Below are 26,132 nucleotides of genomic sequence, written 5' to 3' on the forward strand. Positions count from 1 at the left end.
TTGGAAAACGTACACATCTCCAGGTCAATAAATCATCGTATCAACTTACTTAAAGACAATAATTAAATTTAATTTGATAAATGCTTACTAAATAACACTGACCTGTTTAGTGTTTGAAATTATTTTTATCTGCATTTTTAAGTTCCTACAGACACACGCGCTATGTGACTTACAAGGTTAAAAAACGACTGGGAGTAAACATAAATGTCCCGATAATTTTAAAAATGCTGCAATGCCAAAGGACAAAATTAATTTCAAACACTAAAATGTTTCTTTTTAGTGAGGCCGATATGAGGATTTATCGAAAAGGATCGAGTTTTCAAGTTAAAAAGGGAGTAACTTTGAAGATAATTCCCTTATCCGCCATGCGACTTACTTCCCTTTTTGCCATTCATATTGGCTCTTTAAATCCGTTAAAATGCATTTCTTTAACATCAAAATGCAAACATTTATTATGACAAATAAAAACATAAGATAATAAAATTGTGCATTTTATATGTTTTATTTGTCACGATAAATGTTGTGCATTGTCTTCCGCTCATATGTAGCTCATTATGTAGTCTAGGAAAAAATAACTGATACCAAAATGACAGGTTTTACCAACAATGTATGCTTGTATAGCTGTAATCAGTAAACAAAATAAATACCATAGGGTACATAAGTCGTTCTTATTTCAATGTTTAGGGAGATAATCAAATGTTAAGACTTATTTCCTTTCAGATGGTAATGCAGGTATAGTGCTGACGTGTTATGATATCATCAGCATTTTACTCTTTGGAGTAATCTTTCACAATTTACGTAGTTTCATTCATTTGACTAGACAAATACTGCATATAACTAACAAAAAGTTGTTTGATTGAAAGCTGCAATAATCTTTCTTCTGTACTGTAGATGAATCTAAGTATATGTTGAAGTTTTTACTGGCTTTGACAAATATGTTCAAATTAAAAAAACATCGAAACCAGCCGGTATAGATAAAATAAGAAAAAGCTCCATAATAATTAAGCATGTAGTGTTACTTTTTTCGTATGCTTTTGCTGATTAAAATATACATTTTTTTGCATACATTTATAACAGGATACTCTTGTGTTTTTCAAAACTTATTGATCGAAACAAGGAAGGGGGAAGAAGCTTGTTCATAGAATTAAATTTGCTAGGTGTGTTACTATATGACTGTATATAGAGTCGCGAAAACATGTGACGAATTGTACAATCTTGAAATTGTTTCACTTTAAGATGAAATCTATCCCAAATGTATGAAAAAAAAACAAACACATTTACTTTTGAGTTTAAGCCTATTTACATTTAAATAAGTAAATAAGAAAGAAAGTAAGTAAATTGTTTATTATAGTGACATGTGTATACATAAATTCCAAATACATAATATAAATATATCAAAATATACCTGACCCATTGTACCTATAAGCTACATTAGTAATGAACAGTAGTGAAACGCAAAACATAATTAAGATCGAATGTACAGCTCTATAATATAAATCAAACATTGGAAAAATGAATAAGCATATTAAAGCATACTATTGTGCCATGATTGTATGGCTACTAGTGGCATATTATCCTTACTAAGTTATTATAAAGCAAACTTCTTTTTAACCCATAGCCTTCTGGCGGCAAGTGATTCTGCATTTGCGACCACGGCAGACCAAGATCAGCCTGCACATCCGTGCAGTCTTATTATGGTCTGCACTGTTCTGTATTCAGTCAGCATATTTTCAGAGAACAACCCCTTTGAATAATAAGTGTTACTGCCAAAACTGAATGATGGACAAGACCATTTAAGAAATTTAGGAGGGTAAGGGTTTATGTATATGCTTTAAAAAGAAATTATATTCCTAATTTGCATTTTGTTATAATCAGTTGTCTATACATGTGCATATGCATCAGTTTTCGATTGAACATAGGCCATATTTACCGATACATGTACTTTGTTATAAAAATACGCTTCCTGAATAAGCGGGAAACATACGCGTTAAAATTACGTCAACGTCCTGCGACTTTACAAAGACGTGCACGTAAGTTCCATTTCACTTTATTATTTCCGGTATGACATTTTTAAATTCTCGTCAAGCTTTTTGTCAAGTAACGTTATTTCAACTGAAGGAACAAAGCGACTGCAATTTTCATCTAATTTCCCGCGACAAAATATAAACTAATAAACAATTTACACGTATGTTGGCGAAGCTATATCACTCACATTGATTGATATGGATTATATCTCACTGATAAAAATAGAATTTTTAAAGCATATAATAAACTGATTCTAATTGGGATCAAACATCCATTCAAAAGGTCACAGATCCAATTCCACGCATATCCTTTATCCATATCATACCCGAAGTTATAATGCAGTATAATGGCTTATCGTCCACAAACGTTCCAAAAGCAGGCATTATGTTTGTTACCAAAAATTGAATACACAATAGTTAATATCTTAAGAGTCAGAATATGTATTATGTTTCCATTTTAAGATATATTCGCTACCACAAGTTTGTTTACATCCACTATAGAATATAGCTATCTTCATTTTTTAATTCTAGTATCATACAAATCTGATCTCATTTTCCAAACAATAGCAATTGTTGACCTTTATCCGCTTCTTTTTTTACGCCAATAAGCTGCAAAATTTCCGGCATGATCATAGAGCCTCGAATCGATGACGTCGACACCTGATACAATGCTGCTATCTGATTAATTTCCCATGCAATAACTTAATAACAACTCGTTTCTCTTGTTATTTGCTAATGTAACATGGTCGCACAGTTTAACACAAGCGTCTAATGTATGACTGCGAACATACCTAGGTCTGTATATGTTGATGATTGCAAGAACACAGGAGCATGCTTATGAAACTTAAAACACAGGAGCATGCTAATGAAGTTTAACAACACAGGAGAATGCTAATGAAGCTTAACCACACATGAGCATGCTAATGAAGCTTAAAAACACAGGAGCACGCTAATGAAGCTTAACAACACAGGAGCATGCTAATAAAGCTTAACAACACAGGAGCACGCTTATGAAGCTTAACAACACAGAAGCATGCTAATGAAGCTTAACAACACAGGAGCATGCTAATGAAGCTTAACAACACAGGAGCATACTAATAAAGATTAGCAACACAGAAGCATGCTAATGAAGCTTAACAACACACGAGCATGCTAATGAAGCTTAACAACACAGGAGCATGCTAATGAAGCTAATAGCATCATGATCCGATGCAATATAAAGATGAAGGTCGTCTACAGTGATGGTGCCCTTATCAGCAGTATAGTTCGCGGAATGCTTTTTAAGGTGTCACATATATTATATCAATACGTTCATTGCAACACAAGACCAAAGGCATTTCGAAGTCCATGATACAAAAATAAAATGATATTTCCTGTAAAATTAATACACCCACGAACAATCGAAGAAGTCAGATTTCTTGACTTCCTCCTTGTTAAAAAACAGCAGAGTCCGCTTAGAAAATTAAATATTTCAAATTGATGTAACGTCCAAGGCTCCACGTCTTGTCATTCAAAAACAAAACACTAGATTATTCAATGATTTTGATAGATTAAGTATTTATAAAGCTAAAATCCATCGTATAAGAGACAGGCACCTTGACCACCTGAATGGCTTGGTGCATGTTTGTCTCAAGATCCATCAAAGCATATATCACTCTCGGACATTTTCTTAAACAATAGTGTTTATCAATTATATTTATGTGTTCATGAAAGCAGACATCATGATAACATAATTTTGTCCATTTAATAAATTTCTACCGGGTAAACTTTGGCATGCGTTTGGTTTCGATTTTTTTCTTCGTGAATATTTTACAAGTAACTACTGATAACAATGTCTTCTTGAACAAAACAACAATCCATTTTGAAAAATTGTCCGTTAAAACGCATTCAAAAAATGGCAGGACTTTTTTGTAGACATTTATGCAATTACCTCTGTTTGCCGGCCGTCTAGGTAATCAACGGAAGATACAGGTTGATATTTCTTTGATCCATCCAGACATTTAACAACAAAATTATCGTCTGCTCTAACAAGGAAAGCCAGAGATTGCCGACGTTTCCTCGCTTCCGTTTCATTCTCTGAAAGAACAATTCTATGCTTAGGAGCGCTAAGGACATCTGCTGTCAACCTCTGAATCTGGATGCCGACAAAAACGACGATGGTTCCAGGAATAGGAGACACAGGTCTGTAACCCTTACTTGGCGTGTCCATGTCTAAGCCACCGACATCATCTTGAAATAAGAATGTCACCATTCCATAATCTGTGTGTTCTCCAAGACGAAGTTGTCCAGGTCTAATCTTTCGGTCCAATGGAATTGCAGGATAGATCAAACTTCGAAGAAATGTCTGGTTGTCTTTCTTCCCTACGTTCTGATAAGGCTCTGTCAGACATCCCTTTTCAAAGCCAAGTGCAATTGACAGGGCATCTGTTAAGCGATAGGATAGCTCGCAACAAAGTGAATATACACTTTTACACTGGCCACTGAATGCTGCTTTCAATAAACCATTTCTCTCGTCTGCAGGATGATAATTGAAACTTTCTTTTAGATCAGGTGCAAGCTCTGGATTTGATTTTTCTGATTCCATACGAACCCATCCAAATTCTCCTTTTTCGCCTTTTAAATGGCGTATCTTGCATTCTTCAGGTTCTTCAAAAAAATCCGCTGCGGAGGCCATCAAACTACTGATAGACTCCATGGATATTCCATGATTTTTTCCATAAAAGAAACCAAAATTCTGTAACGCTCTTTTCATCTCACGACCGATATCTGCCAAAACATCATCGCCTATATCATTTGCCTCCCGATGTAAACTGATTTGTTCAAAGTCAAGGACCGGAGCAGAAACATCGTGTTCCGACATCATTCCACTGTCAACTGTTGAATGAAAAATTAGTATTAGTCTTTAACGTATCAACATATAGCGGTGTATTCTATCAGTTAAGAGCACGTGCATATTCTCTGACGCATAAATGCAAATCATGAAAAACTCTTCAAAATATCTAAAATTGAAGAAGGCTATTAATATAAAGTTTAAGTTCAATATTTGGTTTTCAATGAAACATATTTGAGTTTGTAACCTTTTGTCTGGAACTAAACTTTAAAGCTGCAACGAAACTCCTCTTTTGTTATGAGCGGCTTCGATTTTTTCTACGTTTATGCCGAAAAATGCGATAGGTTTTCAAAAGGTATTCAATTTTCAAAATTATGTTGAACATTCTTGAAAAGACTTCTTCCCTAGACTGTATGTTTATGTCTGTTGGGAAAAGAGTTTAAAAATGTAATCGGTCAAACATCTTGAAATGTTATGTAATCGATTTTTTTTTTTTTTGATATTGTGTTTAAAAAGTCCTGAACATTCAAAAGAAAATCTGGTGTGGTATCTTTTACATACAAGAATTTTTAATTTGATTTCACTATCCGTATGTCAGAAATCGCCTATTAATTTTGTTATGAAAAAAGGATTTGTCTTTGTTTCAGACATCGTTAAGCTGACACAAGAGACAGCTCGGTGCTAGATATTGAGATTGGACAAATCATTCTGAGGAAACTGGAGCTGTCACTGGAGCGTTTAAATGACTCAAATTTGAATGACGATATAAGACAACAGTTTAAGTCTGTATCAAATTTATTTAGTAATAACAGAGATAGAGGTAAAGTGTTTCGAAGCATTAACTAAGCATAAAAGGGACATAACTCACGGAGTATCCTGCACAAGTAATGCACAATGTGTCATATCAATAATGTGGAAAACCTATATTAACGTGCAGCAAAACTATATCCTGAGATTCTAAGTAAACAGGGAGAATAATTCATGAAATGTTGGTGCAAGAGTTATGGCCCGTGTGTCATATCGTGCGGGTGGTAATATAAAACACCTGTATTAAATTTAAATCGAGCCCCTTCTGTAATAATACAGATATTGCGAAAATGCATCAAAATGTACGTAACATTCTAAATAAAAAGGGGCATAATCAATGGCGCATTGGTGCCAGAGTTATTGACCTTGTGTCATATGATGCGAGTGATGATATGGAACAACTATTCTAAGTTTAAATCGAAACCATTTAGTAATATTAGAGATAGAGTGGAAGTGCACCAAAACTTTAACCTGAAATTTAAAGTAAATTTATAAAATATTGGTGCGAGAGATTCTTGTACCAAACAATATGGATGGTGATAAGGAATAGCTAATTTCAGGTTTACTTAATGCATCAGGTAATTACGGAAATAAAAATGTGCATCAATACATAAACCAATATGGACGAGGAACGGGCACAAAAATTATAAATAAACGAATTACGTTTTACACTGGCAATTCTAAAAAGAAATTGAAAGTGCAGAGTCAGACGCAGGTTATTAAAAACCCCTGGGAAATAAGGTATTGTTTAAAATTAACAGTATCTTTGACATTTGAAGAATATGCCATTATTGCAAAATGTTGCTGATTCAAATACAACTTTTTACACCTATTATTAGTAATACCTACCTTTAGCTACCATGGATATAACTTATTTTATGTATATTTCCAAGAAAATTAAATTTCAATATTTCTGAGAAATAAAAAACCCTCTGCATATACGGACATCTTTGCGTTAAAACTGGGCAAAAAATATTCATAGTAAAGTAAACTACTGAAAGGGTGATTTAGTATGCTTTTTTCTGCAGTAAAAGATACATTACCGAGTTTTAATATTATGATGATTTCTATGCATATTTTACGTAAAGCTCCTTCATCAGTCACTTTTAAATGTGCATTGTGCACGCCACGTGAAATCAAAATTAACCGTCAAGGAACAACTAAATTAAACCTATATCGCACATATTAATCAAGTCAGATGTCTCTGACATTTTGTTAAACATTTGTTTCAATTTTAACATCCTTTACCGATCTTTTCTGTAAGTCCAATCAACAATTCAAAGGACCAGAAGATCGCTGAAGTGGTAAACGTTTGAAGTCAAATCCATCTCAAAGTCTCGAGTCAATGAGAATGACAGCGGAACAAACCGTAGTGAAATAAGAGAACGTGACTTGGGTCATGATGATATCAGATTACAATTGTATTTTTAAATGCAATCACTCGTGTGTCACTATCCCCGGCACAGTAAAAGCCTATCCCCAACATTTTAAGGAAATCTAGCGGCCGCAGTCTTGCATATGTAGATGAAATTGTACAATTCAGAATTTTCAGTTATTCCAAATATTTTCTTAAAAAACAATATCGAAACAATTTACTATCATCTGACCAGTAATTGTACGTAGAAGCGATAGGTGAATATAACAGTTAAATTAATAAATACGACACGGGGAGAGAAAAATGACAACAAACTTTTTTTCACTTTCGGACTATATTCGCAGTGCGTTTCCCACACCACGAAAGAGGTAGTTATTAAATTAGGTAAAAGGCAAGACGTTCCCCAGGCATAATTTACAAAGCTGCGTCGCATTTAGGCACTGGAGCCCACATTTCCAATATTTTAACAAATTATTTATATGGAACAATACCGAACTGCCCAAACAGAGTTGTGAGACGCAACTTCTTTGTTTTTTTTTGTTTGTTTTTTTTTTCTGTTAAACAAAGAAGACGCCTTTCCTGTCAGTCATCAGTTTACACTTAGATATTTTAGTACTCGTTAGGACCAATTTGGCACAAATGTCATACACAATTGGTATTAAACATACCCTTAATATATATGCGAAAATTGTCAAATTACACTATTGTGCATGGAAACTTAGTAATTTTATGTTTTTTGTTCAACGGATCTACAGATAAATTATTTTTATTTTTGTTTTTGTCACATAACAGAAGTCCCAATAGTACTAAGACCTTTCGGTCGACTGTGAAACAAGTTCTGCAAATAATAAATCACTATCTATACCTCATTCCTGATCGTATTAATCAACGAAGAGAAGTTTCCCATATAATGCTAAGCGCTATGCAATGGAGCTACACGTTTGTGGTTACATAAAGACAGACCCTAAAATTTTCAACGATAGAAATACATTAAATAAAGTCTAAAAATTGCTTTCTAAGTCCTTGAAATTACCCAAAACTGATTTTACAAAATTTAATGTGAAATGTATAATAGCAACGAATGACAACTCTTGCCTTAAGCCGGTACTTATAAGCAGAGATATCTTTATTAGTTTATTTACCTTGCAATTACACAATTCGTTGGAGAATGAAAACGGTTTAAGACACAAAACCACATGCTATTGCATAATATAAAAACATTTAGGACTTATTCATATGTGTTTGATTTACCCTTTTAAACTTGCTTCATATGATTTTGTCAGCCTACTTGCGGTACAAAAATAACTTTTAACAAGCCAATAATAAAATGAAATACCAATGTGTATTTTATAGTGCAGATAGGGCTGTTTTGCTTGCATCGTAATGTCACAATAGAAACACTTATGTGATACAAGACAGGTAGGATTAGTAAAGGTGAAATTATATTTATCTCTATTTCCTATGCCTATGTGGTTTGACACGGCCAGGGAGCAAACACATACACTACCATGGCCAGTAGGCTACCAATTTGAAACCGGTTAAATGTCCAGTCATAAAAAGAGACAATTATGTCATATATTGATTCAGGAGTTTCGTTTTCATGCATAATGCTCAAATTTATCAATGTATTATGCTTGAAACTGATTGATGTAAAGCATGCTCAAATATGGACATGCATTGTAGTTGTAATGCTACAACAAAAACGTATAATTTGATCAACTTTACTTAAGTAAACACTGAAGTAATAGACGATTTAACACAATTTTTGATACCCTTGATGAAATTGAAGACATTCCATGATAAAGAATGTATAGGATACGTACAAATGGAACATTATTGCGAGCAAGGGAAAGAAACTAATTAAAAAAGCTATTGTAGAACATTCTTGAATTGAAGACCTCTTAAAGATATTTTCGTTCGAGCTTATTTCTGTTAAGGACGAAGTGACTAATAAACCATGAAATTCGAATGCGCGTATGTTCAGAAGGAAGCAAATGTACGGCCCATTACAACATCTTTGTTTCTTCTAGACAAAATTATATGAACCTGTTTCCACTTTGATACAAAATGGTTCAATAGTATCGAACTGATGCATAAATTACCAGAGGAAAGTATACAACACCGTTGCGTTAAAAAGAATGACGTTACGTGCCAGTAAGCACGCAAAACCGATAACTTTTACCTTGAGTGTACGTTGTATTGCACATAAACATAATATTGATGTAATTTTGAACTGCCATTATTTGCCGAAAAATTTCTCATGAAATCTTCCGATTCGGACAATGATCAATACCTTGCAGCTTTTATGCACTTGAATTTAAATGTAACGCGGAATGTAAGAACATGGCTGTTGATAGCTGATTTTATTTGTAAGATAGGCATGTGGAAGGTTAATTATCACTGCCATTGTAAAAGAATTTCCGCGGTTAAATTTTCAAAAGCTACTGTTTTCTTTTACATTGGTAATTTGGATTTTATATATTAACAACTGTATTAAAATTGTCCACATTCAGCTCGTGAATAAAACTAATGTTACTATGGAAACAAACCACGTAGTATCTAATTTTAAAATTCCATGCTTTGACATACAAATGTAGCGCTCCTGTATTTTAGTGAAACCCAGCAAATTTTCTACGTTAACCATTGAATTTAGACTGAAATGGTTAAGCATGTAACAGTCAAGCATAATCATACTGAAGTTTCGTTTTTCTAAAACTTGTTTTTGGTAGGCACATCAATCCTATGCAGTAACGTCATATTCTAGCAAAGGTTTTATGTATGGTTTATATATCTTATTCAATGAATCACCAGCAATTATTAATTTTAATGATCTCATCGACCAAATGACATTAAAAAACGTAATACATAAAACTATTTATATAATCTTGCTATTTTCCTTACGACCTACAGGTATCTCAAAATGTGTTTACGGCTTTCAACAAAATAAAGACAAACGTTATTGTATGCCAATGCATGCAGCTTTACGTTCTGGTTCGACAGAGTCAAGACAAATGTTATTGAATGTCAACGTAGCCTTACGTTCTGGTTCTAATATGCAAATTACTACTTCTGTTTTAGTGGAATCAGATTCAACGAGCAATTGCAGAGACAAGTCACTACTGAAAATCATTATCTAAGATCTGTTGTTTGGATTTTTGTCTGAAGACGAGACAGCTAAAGATCTATCATTAACAAAAAGCTAAACTTTATTCAATAGATTATCAGTTATATCATTCACATAATCATAAAAAAGAATACAGGACCAAGGACCGAGCCTCTGAGGATTCAAGCAGATACAGTTTTTCGGCGTCGCCGTCTAAATTCGTTTTCGTTACCTATGCCACGTGACTTCAGTTTGCAAATCAAACTGCTTGATAACGCATTATAGATAATTTATCAAAATGGAAGATTTATGCAACACTCTGCCTGATTGGACGAGAGTGTCAATTGCTTTCACTATGTTGATTGTGCTACGCTGAGTGAAATGTAGACAAAGCGTTTATCCTAAACGAAGCTGTTCGCAGTTTTAAAGCTAACTTTGGCTCAGTATATTTAGCAAGAATATTGATATATCTCAAAATGATATGTAAGTTTAATAAATATGATAAAAACCTGTTCAAATACCAACATATATCAAATTAAAGAAATAGCTGAATACGGTCTGCGTATCACATGAATAAGGGTGTGATAGGAGTCTTTTATGTAGAGAAGTGCTTTTTAAAAGATTTTCCTTGTTACAATTGTCGTCTGTATATGAAAAGTTTCTTGCTTTTGTGACTTATTCAGATTGCATATTAAAATGAGTACTTGTTTGCTTTGGTATATTTGTTATAAATTATTTAACTGATTTATTATATATGAATATTTTTCTTTAGTATGGTATGCAAATATTGAACTCAGCTGAAATCTGTTTTATTGGTGGCTGCTGCCACCAGTGTCAAAAAGAATACTCCGTTTGAGAAATCTTGTCAGTTCTTAAGACCATCCTAACAACACAACCCAAAATAGTTCCAAGCTTTCCAGGTAAACAATTATCTACACAACGTGCAGAATATGCAAAGCTACAATATATGCCTTAATACCACTTTTAATGTAAATTCGGCGACTAAAATCAGTACAAACTGAAGTCAACGTTTTGATTAAAACAACCACGTGTATGAATACAAATATGCAAATTTATGGTCACGTGAATAAATGATGACCTCATGTTACCTGAACTGGAGCGTGATATTGAATAGCTATTGCATAGTATTGCCCCAGAGGTCACGTAGCTTATAACCAAAGAGCTATAAAAATAAATGTATTTTATACTTCTTTGTTATAACGTAGAAAAGGTAGCTTATATATATATAGAAACCTAGCCTGGGAATCCAGACTGACAATTCAAGAATGTTTCCTAACCGCAGTGTCACATGTATAACTCCCGAAATTTAAGGCTTTATTTGATAAAGAACAATGACTTCTGCTAGCAATAATCCGTGGCTAAGAATAGAAACGGAATTTCAACGGAAAAGTTTCCAAACATTTCCGGTCCATAGACAATACCAGTTTGTACCTCTGATAGCTTTTCCAGCAAGTTGTAACACTTTTCAAATATGTCAGAACAAACTTAAATGTTCGTCTTAGCTATCAAATTGTAAGATATTATATTAATGCAACCCTAGTGATCTAAGAGTGTTACTGAATTTTCGACTACATTGTCTCGTTTTCGTTTCAAGCACGCACATGTTAATTAGGCTATTTATAGAAAATCGATAATCAGCAGTGATATGGATTTCCTCAGGCGTTGATATAGCCTGGGAAGCCGTTGATAATATTTGTGCTTTGTCAGAAGAAATCATACCTAATATCTATGCAATAAAGATCACTTAATTTGTGCTAACAAGGGCGTAGGAGCTGGGGCGGCAGGGGCGGCGCCCGCCGCCCCAATATTTCGAGGAGCGGCGAAATGCCGAACACGTAATTTTTTAAAAAGGCTTGAAAACATAATCATAACACAGCGGTCTTCTCTTGCCAATTGTCAATTTATCATGAAGTGCCTCGGCGACTGATATGTACACAGAATCTTGTATCGCTGACACCTTGCTAGATCACCATGGTGACAGTGTATTGTACCAAGATCGCTGTATTTTCACACCCCGCAGGCTCGGAATATAGGCGAAACATTGATTACTGAATAGAACAGAATTAATTACTGAAAGTCAATCGTATTTAATTGCATACTGCCATGCAGATTATAGACACTTGCAATTAATGTTGTGTCTCAAATTCTGCCGATTGAGTAAAACACAAACGCAAATCGGCATCTTTAGATATCTTTTCATAAAATATATCAAATTAAATATTTTGGACACTTAAACAATTTGTTTGAAATATCAAAGAAACCAATCATAATGAATCAACGCATCAAAAGTAGAAAAATCCTCATAGATTTTACAGATCTAGTTAAATTAACAAGTAGTACAGCTTCAATGTAAAAATGGAAAAACTTAATAAGCCTCGCAATTTTGCGTTTCCAGTAAAATGAACCGTGAACTCCGTTCATTCAACCCTCAATGGTTTCGGCGTATTTCCATGGATTCATTATAATGAGTCTTCTGCTCGATCCCTTGCTTAGACTGTACTGGTTCTACTATGTCAAAACATTGTCTGTATCTAGCATAGTACCGCCATTACAGTGTTTGAACACAGTAAATTGGGATGAAAACTCGAAAAAAAATGAGTATATTCAACAGCTACTGAGAAGTCCAAGAAGTCGCCAAATTGCACTATTTATTCTAGTTGTATGCAAAATTTTCACGGGACGACCCTGGATCCAGCTCATGGGAGGGAGATGGGAGGGGGTATCCCATCTCCGCCGCCCCAATGCTCAAATCGTCCCTACGCCCCTGGCTAATTAGTGTTAATTGGCATTCATCGAGTTTCTGATATTAAAACAGGTTTCCCCAGACTGTCAATTTGCAGGTAGAAAAAAAGTTAGAAATTGTCAGACTGGATTCCCAGGCTAGCGTTGATACTGCCAATTAACAGTAACTAGCGCAAATTTAGTGAGATGATTTATGAACAGGACAGTACTTTATTGATATAACTTGAACATGTACAGTTCATCGTTATATCAAGAACAAAATATACTAAAACATGCTTAGCAATACGAGAGTGAGCAAAAATAAAAGAACAGTCAGTTAAAATTCATTCGATATTGTTTGCAATGTGACCTGCCGTGAGAATCCAAGACATGTATGTTTTCTAAATAATATTCCTTCACGGATAATCTTCCTTCAGCAAATACTATATCTATGCATAGATACACATGTATTCGGTATAATTTCGTCTGACAAAACACGAATTATCAACGTGGAAACCCACAAGTCGCCCAAGCTGAGAAGTGTTGCAAGCTCGCTTTGACTAAGTGGTGCTACTGTATCACGATTTCATCAACTTGTAAGCCCGTGAAAGTGGGCGCAGCGATGATACTAATCCTCGCCTTTTTGAAACGGCAATCTGTCAGACTGTAGCAAGTCGTCGGATAACAGATTTGACCAACTTAAAAATTGAATTGTTTCTAGACAGATTCTGCTCACTTCAATTAAATTCATTCGAGTCGCCCCATGAGAAAAACAACATAGTGCATTTGTGACCAGCATGGACCCAAATCAAACTGCGGATCCGCACACCACTCTGGTCAGGATCCTTGCTGTTCGCTAACGGTTTCTCTAGTTGCAATAGGCTTTGAAAGCTAACAGCATGGATTCTGACCAGACTGCGCGGATGCACAGGCTGGTCTGGATCCATGCTGGCCGCAAATGCACTATGCTGGTTTTCTCATGGTGCGTCTCAATATATCTGGATACAAATATATGTATTAAAAATAAAAACGGTTTCGTTTCGCCAGTTACATATTATTTGACTTTTTTCTCGGTCTGACTAAAGTTGTAAGTGTGTCTGACTTAATGTCCAGCATTTTTGCGAAGCCTGCTGTTATGTCTAGCGGACTTTTGAGTATAACAGATGGAGTGATAATTAATGCACCTCTAAAATACACTGGCTGCAGAAGTGACATTCTGGGGTGCATTTGTGGTGCATGTTTGTGTTGTTTTCTTTCACAAAAGTCTCATGAAAAACACAGCTATCTGATACGGACTAAATCAGTGTGTAAAATAATTCATGAAAGACACTGCCCAAAAGCTTTAAAAAGAAATCTTAAAAACTGAAAGATTTGGAGAAAAAGCTTATATTATTTATATTATTTATTCATTGTAAAACATCTTCGATGTAATTTATGTTGTAGTTTTCGTCACAAATAACCAAAAAGGATCAAAACTATTCGTTAAAGACTGAATCAGTGTGTATGTAAATAATGACTGGCAGTGAAAAGGGATTAATTATGAAACCAAAGCCGAATATTAAAAAAATGCAAAAAAAGTTCTTATGGTTTATATTAACAATTCCTCAGTTGTCGCTTTCTTTGTAATAGTTTAAACATTGATTAGCAGCCACCATCAGCGCTTTGAGCGCTTTGATTATATATATGCTATATAATGACTGAATCTCATTACACTGAAATGAAGGTACGCTGCATACAGTTTATCTATGTGATATGACTACGGTCAAACTTTGCTTATGAAACAGAAATATTGAAATAATTACAATTGTATGTTTTGCTTGACCTTCACTCTTTAATAGGTGTGACGTTATTGTCCAAAGATTCATGAATAGCGAATATGCTATTTGTTAAAGCGGGATCAGTTGACCTATTTTAGAAATAAATAAAAATAATAAATAAAAAAATCCTTTAATTGATTTTTTCTCATGTATTCTAATCAAACTTGATTTGTAGCATCTTCATTAGGCCCGCAGCCAACTTTGCTCAGCTGGGACATTTGACCCCTTTTAGGGGCTGCTAGAGCTAAAACTAGAAATCCCTTTATACAGCGTCTCGTGAACAGCATGGTGGATCTTTTTCATACTTGGTCTGGAGCATCATTATAAGGTCCTCTTCCAAATTTATTTATATAGGAACTTGGGCCCTATTAGGGACCACTATAGCTAAAAGTAGATATGCCTTTCTTCGCATTAACCACTAAAATGTGATGGATTTTTATCAAACTCGATGTGTAACAATATCGTAATGTCTCCTGCTATTTTGTTACAAATGGGGATAGGGACCAATTTAGCTAAATATATAAACACGTTTAATGACCTCTTCTCATGAACCGCTTCATGAATCTTCATCAAACTACTGCTGTAATTATTCGTCTAAGGATAAATGAAACAAAATTGCAACCCTACGAAACCTTTGCGAAAAATTAAAAGAGAACCATTTAAATTGTTAAAGTGCGGTGTTTAGTTTTGCAATTTGAAAAATGTTAGATGAAAGATAAATGTTAGATGAAAAATTCATAAACTTCTTTCCTTATTACAATTCGCCGACCATCATTTTTAAAGATATTTCTTGTTATATCAGAGAAAGACAAATGATTACTGTTGTAACTTTTGGTCCATCAATGATTCCATTTTGGTTTTGTTTGGAAACAAAGCCCTCAAGCAATACTCGGTCGAACGTCTTTGATGTTTCGCACAAAAACACACGTGGAGGGATTTTATTATCGAAAACCAGCTTTAATAGTTAATATCTAATAACTTATACACAGTAGAGTGACCTGGTAAGAAACTAGACTGCTTGAAATATATTAAATCGTTTGAATATAAATGGTTGTAATATATTCAAATATAACTCTTTCCATAATTCTTCCTACACAAATAATCAGAGAAATAGGACTATAACAGGAGGATGCAATTCTATATCGGAATGACTGTTGCTGATTTCCATATATCCGGATGTTCACATTCAAGTACATGATCTATTAAAAACTATCCGTGTACTTTTTACAACATTTCTACGGCTAATTTCATCTCTGCCTGAGGCTTCATTAAGTAGCAAAGACGATAGAATATCAGTAGTTCTAGCTTATTCATCAAGCATTCACCCATGATGTTCCTCCGTTTCATTACAAATGGTAGAAAGTTAGATTCTGTGGAGTTAACCGTGGAAAAACAAAATAATCATGAGGTCACTATCAGAAATAATATATGAGACAGTAGTGTTTTCATTAATTTCAAGGAGATTAAGTTTTCGTTATTTGAATTGTTTTACTTACCAAAAGTTAATCATTTTCTAATAAAATCGTGGGTTGCTTGAATTTATTTCAAAGAGAATAAATTCAAAGTTATTGAATTTTTTTAGGTGTGCCTGTTTTATTTACTTACTCCCTTGTATTCGTTCCATTCAAATACAAATGTATATTTTTTTATATAATAGCTTTGAGTTGTTTGCCAATCTTTTGTCGAGAAAATAATCATAAAATGTTAAAAGAAACATCTAAAATATTGTATTTACCACCTTGCCCAATTTATAATAATTCACTGTTAGAAACAGTACACCCATCTAGTTGTAAAAGGTGACAAAGATGAACTGTCGAATTTCAGATCTATTTTTCTTATAAGCTGTGTTAGAAAAGTAAAGGAATGTATTTTTTAAACGTAGTAATTATGTTTAATTATCTCCGTAACAATTCACTAATATTTCAAAATTAGTCAGGTTTCTTACCAGGACATTCAACTGTACCCAAATTTATTAATATCTATAATCAAATATGCTAAGTTTAAGACAACAAGGAATCTATATGTATTGCTGTTTGTGATATATCCAAAGCATTTAGATATTGCGACAAAAACATTCTGAGTTCTATTTATCAAATATTTTTCTAGCCAGTCAGTCAAGTTTCCTGTGATTCCATACTGCCTTATTCTAAAAGTTAGACACTTATGCAAAACTCTATTAAATTCGACACAAACTGTCAGCGAGAACAAAACGAACATATAAAGGAACACAGTGACAATGGGAACCGCACAGGAACGGCCGGTGGCAACACCATCGAACGATACATCTATGTGTATTTTTCTTCTTTCTAAATTACACATTGCTTACAAAGCTGGACATACTGAAAGTGCTTCATTTATGTATATCATAATTATCTTCTTTGCAGTTCACGTGATCAGTGGCATCTGGATTATTGTGATCTATAGCGTAAAAGTGAACAAACCTTATATAGGGAGTACGGACATATCATTTGATGTCGAACATATATTGTGAATCGTTTTAAGTTTCATATATTTTAAATGAATTCGTAATGTCATATGATCTTAATTACATATGTGTATATTGTGCATCCGTTTAGTTGAAGTTTTCTATACATGTAGAAGACATTTCGCATAGATATGTCTCACAAGAACCAAAAATTTTGTCTGCCTACGTGACAAACTTAAGTAGAAACAAACGAAAAATGAAAGTAAAGCAAGTGTTTTAATCCCATGGAAAACAATTATGTAGGTAAACCCTAAACAGTTTCATAGGTTTAGTATAAAATCATCAACTGTATTTTTACAAGTACGTGTTTATTTCTCAAAAGAACTGTCCAGCTTTTAACAGTGTTTAATGTTTGGAGGAAGACCCCGGATGTCTCCTTCGGACATAACTTTAGGCATGAACTGATACCTGGATAAAGCCATAAATTGTTCACAAAGCCAACCTGATGGTTTCCTCACAATGAAAAATGAAAAAATAGACACCTCGTGCGACGTTCCGAACATACAAAGATACAAGCGGATACAAGCTAAAGACTATATCTCAGAGGTATAATACTAGATCTGAGTTTCATATTTGAAAATATGTACAGTTACTACATATTGTTTAGGTAAACAAAAAGTAACAGGTTTGTCTGTATTAACAGTACTATATGCTTTAGGTTTAAAAAAAGACGTATTGCATGTATAGCTAAACACAGTATAAATATTTGCTGCTATTACAAAAAGTTAAGCCAATGATTTATATTTAATTGACACTGAATTTCATGCGAAACATTTTGCAACAAACCCCTAGTTCAGTCAAAAGCGAGATTCTGTTGTGCATGCAAGTTTCTACGCAACTACCGAGCGCTCGTTTTCTACAAACATACCTACATATCACTTTGCCCTTGAACCACGGTATTCTCAATTTGGACATGTCGGAATCTGTTTGCACAAAGGATCACCCGCCTGACTGCTATTCAAGTATCAATAAGATGCAATAAACAGAAAAACAGAGCAGTGGGAGAATAAAAATGATAGTCATCCGGTATCTCGAGTAAGAAAACCGTCGCTGCTTACGCGATATCGAAGACATTATCAATGGCTGCAATAACTGAATACAGAAATACTTTTAGCAGTTCGCGCAGTTTAAATTTGCATTTGCCAAAATTAGATGTTTAATCTGACTAAAAAATGTTAAGGTTTCGATGGAGGCATTGTGAAACAAAAATCAAACAACACCAAATCATAGAAAGAAAGAGTTGTTTGACATGAAAATTTAACAGCATGTAAAACATGTATATTACTTTACGAAACAAGTGTCAGTATACTGATATAAACATTGAATTCCGGAAAAGGGCTGCCTAAAGGGGCTTCACTTCAGGACAGTTAAACGCCTTTAAAAACTCACCATTTTCAAAGAACAGTTACACATGTTCGTTTTGATGCATTTGCAATAGCGTGCGAGTGGTGAAATTTCGCATAACAAGGTGGAACACAGTTTTCAGCAATTGTTTATCTTTATTTCTTTACAAATGGCATTCATTTTCAAAGGGAGACAACTGTTCCCGATTATTTTAAGTACAAATGGCATTCATTTTCAAAGGGAAACAACTTTTTCCGATTATTTTAAGTAATCTTTGAGAAAAAGTTGTCTCCCTTTGAAAATGAATGCCATTTGTAAAGAAAAAAAGATAAACAATTGCTGAAAACTATGTTCCACCTTGTTACGTGAAATTTCACCACTCGCACGCTATTGCAAATGCATCAAAACAAACATGTGTAACAGTTCTTTGAAAATGGTGAGTTTTTAAAGGCGTTTAACTGTCCGGAAGTGGAGCCCCTTTAGGCAGCCCTTTTCCGGAATTCAATGTTTATATCAGTATACTGACACTTGTTTCGTAAAGTAATATACATGTTTTACATGCTGTTCAATTTTCATGTCAAACAACTCTTTCTTTCTATGATTTGGTGTTGTTTGATTTTTGTTTCTCAAGTGCTCCATCGAAACCTTAAGTTTCCCGTGAGAAAACTTGAAACGTTTGCAATGTGTGCATAGATACAATAATCAAAAACTTGCCAAAATGTTGATGCAGACGCAATGACTAATGATTAAATTAAATACTGACGAAGATTTCAAATACGATTAAAACAGAAAAAGAACTAGTATACCTTTAATGTGCTAGGTAACGTTCCATTCATTGCCTATGTAATCTTGACGTTGTGAAGGATATTAAATGAAAAAAAAAAAATAATCATAGTGACAGCTTTGAACACGGTTCGAATATTCGATTTTTTCACGTGTGTAGCAGTTAGATGCAGTTACCCAAACTGCCATAGTGTTAGGTCCCTTTTGGCGTGAGCGGGTCATGGCAGTTGTACAATAAAATATATCATAGAATGACACAGTGTTTCAGTGACACAAATATTTTGAAACATAACCATGTATCTACTGTTACTATTGATGTCTAATGTACGAAAACAGAGAGTATATTGTGTAGAGCAATTCACAGAACTCTGATTCTTCAACGTTCTAATTCTCAGCCGTGCTAGAGCGATACACAATTTCATTGTCAAGTTAATTAGGACTCTTAATTGTAAATAAAGTATAAAAATGGTTGTATTCCTCAAAATATCCTGGGCTGTTCGAGTTGCAGTTTTTGCTTTTAGACAATGTTACTATCCCTGCCATTAAGCATGAGCAGTGTGCTTAACGTTGATTTTAAATGATTACCTCCGTAATATGTGGTACAAATGTGACAAACAAAATAGATTAACGCTGGAAAACACCAAGAGAACGCACCTCTTGCCTAAAACATTCACTAAATCTCAATTTTCTGGGAGATGGAGACCCCCTCCCTCACCTACATCATACTCGCAGCATCGCTGCTTCGTTCGCAATTATGCTGCTCATATCTAGCGTACAGTTAAAAACCATCCAGGTACACTCCCGTTAGTGATTGATTCATTACCTCCTATAGCCTGACCCCACTTACCCTTCGATTTTTTTTGCATATTTGGCATTTTTATTTTTTCACTTTCTCGGATAATCTGCAGGCCAGGGCCTGCAGTGCCTTATAGAAGCAGGGCCTGCAGTGCCTTATAGAAGCTACGCCACTGTTCGTAGTTGACATTATACTTATCAATCCTGCTTTCATTCGGCTTAAACAAAAAGACAATCTTACTTAAAAAGATGCTTTACAGTCTTATATTCTGTAACCTTATACAATGTACTTATCTTAAAGTGAAGTGCTATTATTGTTGAATTTTTGTTTTGCAATGATGAAAGAAATTCATGAAAAGTACTTCATGAATATGTGAATGGAAATGAAACAGAATGAAGTTATATGTTCTACTGCTCATCCAGCTGCAATCATGCCTATAGAATAGAGAACATGTCACAAATACTAATATGAGCAAATAACTCCATATTTTATAAATGTTTTAAAATAAGGTCACGTTTCCTGCCCTCATGATATGAAAAAGTTCAACTTTCTGATTCAAACTACAAATGTGTTTTAGGAAAAACTAAATTAGTCAACTGTGAGAAATATTTGGTAAAAGTATGTTTTGTTGCCATGACAGTTGTGAAGTGGCTTGAGAATCACAATCGTAATTGTTCTCACAATTATACAGAATTTAACTTTTAAACTTTCCAAAACTGCATGCATGAAATACTGAGACATGTCTGTTGGATGAATCCTAGTTGTTTCAAACTACAGTATGTGTGACATTAAAGCATAACCTTGGGAGGAAACATTTTTTTACAATCAAAACTGCCTTGCCAATGTTAGAAGGATTTTTGGCCATGACAGAAAACTATCAATATTGCAGAAAATGTTTGTTACTGGATAAATGTGATGTGTTTTTAATGAATAAATCATGTAAATCCATGTTTATAATTGTGTAAAAAGATTTCTTACATGAACTTAGCAGAAATAGCTAATTTTGTTGTAAAATATTGTTAATTGCCATGGTAACATAAATCTGACTTAAAATGTGTTTGATTATGTAGACATCATGTTTTTTGTTAATATTCTGCTAATCAGACTATACTCTGCTAGAAAATATCTTTTATTTGTAATCATTGCATCAACAAAACATGTTACAACACAAATATGCCTTAAAATGGCAGAGCTGTAATGCAAGCAGACATATTAGGAAAATATATAGTACTCAAAATCAAATCATATTGCACGAAATGATGCCTTTTTTATACATAATCATAATTGACCATATTTGGTGTAAAACAAATATATACTGAAAGATACAAAATGAATGTTCTGATTCTTTTTGGAAAATTTACAAAATTAAATACTATTTTTTAAAGAAAATAGTGCATTGCATTGTTGCCATGGTAACGTTAATTTGACTTTAAATTGTTTGGTTATGTAAATCAAAGCCTTGAGATGTCTGGTGGTTGCGGGTTTTGCTAGAGATATTTTCATTTTAAATGCAAATCTATAAATATACATATAGATGTATAAGAAACAAATACTAATGTGCCTCATATCTAAGATAAAGTCTGCCTGATCTTACATGAACAGCTGCAAGTCAGTGATATAACCATGGGCTGGAATACCTAATCATTGACAGATCTTATATAATCTAAATGGCCAGTGTGAATGGATAGAGGATGAATAAGAACTACTTGATCATTGATAATTCGTCCGCATTGTTCATGAAAGGGACTACTTTGTGTAGCACATGAACATCCTTTGGATGTGATTTGGAATCAAATAAAGATACTACATGATTGTCAGAAATACACTTAACTTTGGTAGCGGGATAAACCCGCAACCAAAACAATCTTTCTTATTTATATGTTATATTTTTAAAACTGCATTGTGTTATTGAATATATTTTCATATGTAATAATTGCATCAGCAAACCACTACACTCAGTTCCAAAAGAAAGTGTGCACTTAGTTTTATGTTATTTTTTTCTCGGTTATTTTCATGAAAACTTATAATGTTTGGTACCAAAATTTAAATCAGTTCGTAAACAAATTGGTGTGCATTTTAGATTTTGAGTTATACCTGAGAGTTAGTGTATGAAAAAATGAAACAAAAACGTAGGGGGAATTTTATGAAATATTTAAAACTTAAAAAGTGCACACTTTCTCTTGGAACTGAGTATATGTTACCACACAAATCTGCTTTAAAATGGAAAGAGTTGTAACTGAGAGAGGTGTATCTGAAAACCATGTATTTCTTAAACAATATGAAATCAATTTGCATGAAATGATGTCTCTTACTTTTAAATAAGACAGCAGAAAGCTTTTGATGTAAATATATGAAAAAACTTTAAATATTCAAATTATTACAAAGAAATTGACAAAAATGTTACTTTTTGTAAGAAAATACCACATCGTTGCCATGGAATTGATTCACTGATCAGTACAACTAAGCCTTCTGAAATTTTAGCAAGCTCACAGTTGATAAGAACAGTCTAATAATTTTATCTTGTTGCCTGATTGTCTTTCTTAATGTTTAATAGATAAGGGGCCGTATTCATAAAGCATCTCAAGTATAAGTATACGAAATTGATTATTTACTTAAGTATTACTTAGGTTAGAAATCTATTTTACTTAAGTATATTTGTTATTCATAAAACAACTTAATAAGTAATTCTTGTTTTTTATTGTGGACGAAAATATTAAAAAAACCCATTAATTTCAGACAGATACAACACGCACAATTATGTTTAAAGTGCTTTTATCTGAAAACAACACTTTAATCGTACTCACCACGCTATTTTATTTTCTGACTTAAGTCATTTCTTACCTATCTTAAGTTTTAGCTGTTTTATGACTAGAACTTTAGTTTTTACTTAGACTTAAGTTGAAATCACCACAAACTTAAGTAAAATCTTAAACTTAAGTCAAAACTTATACTTAAGATGCTTTATGAATACGGCCCAAGGTGTCCTTAACAATAAGATTAATGTCCTAGTTTTTGGGATGTTGTCTAACTTGATATAAAATAAAGTCTGTATTTTTGTTCAAAAGAATCTTATAAAACTTTGTACATAAAAGCAGTTGCCAGTGTGTAAACTATGTCTTTACACTAGAAACAAGTAATTTAGTATTTATTTCACATTCCAGATGTAAATTATTGCTAGATTCATTAGGTTAAGCAAGTATTGCTATGGAAACGAATTTTAGAACAAAAAAAAATTGATACTAAAATTAAAGAAAGCGACATAAAGAAGTAAATTTCATTAACTGCATGTTGCCATTATCATTTTATCATGTGTTTTATCTTGATATTGATTAAAGAAAGACTCATTATCAAGATATACTGCCTCAATTTTGATACAGTTAGACAAAAGCATGGTGTCGGAAAAGTGGTAATTTCTCCATGAGAACGGCTGATTTTTGTTGTCAAATTGCAATTATTTACTCAGATCTATCAGATTAGCCAAAAATCCCAATTTTGTCAAAAATCGAGTTTGGACCCCAATTCTCATGCTCTGCCGTATTATAACTTATATTCTTTTATTGGGCACGCTTATCCAATAACAAGAAGGCATATCCGAGACGTGGGCTAAAGTAAGATATGTACATTTGATTAAATGTATTTCTCAGAGCTTGAAATTTTAACATTCTTACGGATCCTAAGATTTTCGATGCAGAAGTAGAAACGTGAGAGAGGTGAGACAGGAATGGAAGATGGATAGATAGACGGACGGAAGTACAAACAAATAAATAAGTAGGTTGGTACGTAGGTACCATCCAATCTATTCATCCGTCCATCCGTCTATCCATCTATTTATAGTTTCGATTGGCTGATATAAGTCGTGGTCACGAGTTATTATAATATTATGTTACTAAGTTGCGGCCACAATATAAATACAGTGTTGCGGATGTCACCTCTGTGCCACCGTAGTAATCCCGTTTATGGTATAGGGAAAAAAACATAAAGCACTTTTAGGTTGACTTAAATAGATGTATCAAAGTGATTTTTGTTTTTCGCGTATTCCTGAAATTTTCTTTGATGCTTATTGGTCATTCTTCTAAAAAGGGACTTATTGTAAATTTTAAAGAAAAAAAAAAAAGTGTAGGCAGTTGATGAAGAGCCATCAGTTTTGGTAAGCTTTTATAGAATACAGACAGGTGTGATATTTAAAGAGAAATAGATAAAAGTTTGATAAAAATCAAGAAATTTATTTGTGAACATTTCACCCGAGCCCAAAACCTGACATAAAATATTTTTGTTTTAATAGTTGTCCAGCTATAAAGTTTATGTTGATAACGAATAGACTTTCCTTGAATATTTGTTTTGTGAAATGTAAAGCAATCACCTAATTACCTGTCAAAATTCCTTTAGCACATGTCTTTTCGGTTTAAAACACGGCTATATTTGTTATAGAGAAACGTTTCGCTCACTTAATCCTTACAGCATACCGCCATACGCCCCTTGTATTAACTGATTTATTAGAAAGTTCGCTGGTATGATAGCCACTCGTTTAGTGATTGATCAAAGGCCATCCGAAGTACCTGTGCCATTTAATACCTGTTTTTTAAACTACATATATCATCTTGCCGAAATAAGATAAACTCTGCTACTTACCTCTCTGATAATTATGAAAATGACATCTTTAAAACTATATCATAATTAGAAAATAGTTAAGCATTAACAATTAACAATTTCTCCGGGGTATGCTTGGTGCCCCTATAAATATCAGACGATAAAATGTTTTAAGATGAGTATAGTATGACAATGACAATTTCTTTCTTTGAGTCTCACTTTCCAGAAAATACATCACAAAATATTAGTTCATTATAACAATAACAATAACATGTTAAAACAATAGTACATTTACATAAAAAAGTCACAAAAACTTTTTTCATAGAAGAAATATGAAATACCGTTACCTTTAGAAGTTAATATACACCAATTTATATCAATCCAAATGTAAAATCTTTATCAAGTTTACCAATTTTGTTTATGAAAAGAGTGAAAATGTGTTTCTCTTTCTTTAATCTACTTACACCATACATTAGATGAACTTTCATTTGTTTACACACTTCAATAATCAGTAATGCACCCCACCACGTCTGGCTGACGCTTAAATTGCAAATTAACATTCTTTGATGCACCTTTTCAACTTCATATAGCATAACAAAATTTTCATTACAACTTTACATTTGCTGTAAAGGCATATATCTCAAATTAGTATTGAATGCAACTGTATTCAAACATGTTCGTCGACAACTTTACATATCTTTAGCAAATACAATCTGTAAAAAGACCTTATGGAAACACACAACCAAGCAAAATAATAGCGGACTCGGTTTGATAGAGTCTGTTCATGACAAGTGCATCACTCCCCTTGCCCCGGCTTAAGCGGAACTCTACTAAATAGAGATTGAATGGACTCTATGATCCCAAAGAACCAGAAAATGTAAAAGCACTGGAAACTTTTCACGGCCGCCACTCGGCTCTTAAAGGTTGCTGTTGCGATAGTTTATAAAATCTGTATTGCAGTTGAAAAGGCTATTCATAGTGCCAAGAGTGGTAAAGCTGTATGTTTCGATGAAATACCTGGTGAAGTTCATAAGAAGCATGCAACTACCATTATTTCGTAAAGTTATTCTTAACGTGTGTTTAACAAAGATATTGCACCATCTTGGGAAAATGTGGTCTAAAACCTATAACGGAATCATCAAGCAATGTTCCACGATACCCTTTATCTTAATGGGCCATTTCATTGCACCAATATGTACAAAATGTACTGCTTTATACTTAATCATATACTTCCAAATAGGCAGATGATAATGATAAAATTGGCTAGTATTTGGGTTACAAAACAAACAAAAAACAAGGGTGAATATCCAACAGAAAAAGGACGCGCACACGACCAACACGCACGCGCGTGCATCGGAACACAATTAGACACAACATTTGCACGGTCAGTGTTAAAACATCATCAGTTTATGGTGCACCTTACTTAATTCTTACTCCCA

The 26,132-nt window shown here is 33.6% G+C and overlaps 1 protein-coding gene across 1 annotated transcript; it reads right to left on the reverse strand.

Annotated features, from left to right (window-relative positions):
• Positions 1-1,325: 1,325 nt before the first annotated feature.
• LOC123550945 (uncharacterized) lies at positions 1,326-25,158 on the reverse strand. The gene is made up of 2 exons (XM_045339464.2): positions 25,041-25,158; positions 1,326-4,898 (listed from the first exon to the last, which is right to left on the reverse strand). Exon 2 carries the CDS (start codon positions 4,885-4,887, stop codon positions 3,943-3,945), a length of 945 nt encoding a protein of 314 aa, XP_045195399.2. The 5' UTR covers positions 4,888-4,898; positions 25,041-25,158; the 3' UTR covers positions 1,326-3,942.
• Between the last annotated feature and the right edge of the window lie 974 nt (positions 25,159-26,132).

The sequence above is a fragment of the Mercenaria mercenaria genome, chromosome 4 (genome assembly GCF_021730395.1).
Source record: "Mercenaria mercenaria strain notata chromosome 4, MADL_Memer_1, whole genome shotgun sequence".
Lineage (NCBI taxonomy): Eukaryota > Metazoa > Mollusca > Bivalvia > Venerida > Veneridae > Mercenaria > Mercenaria mercenaria.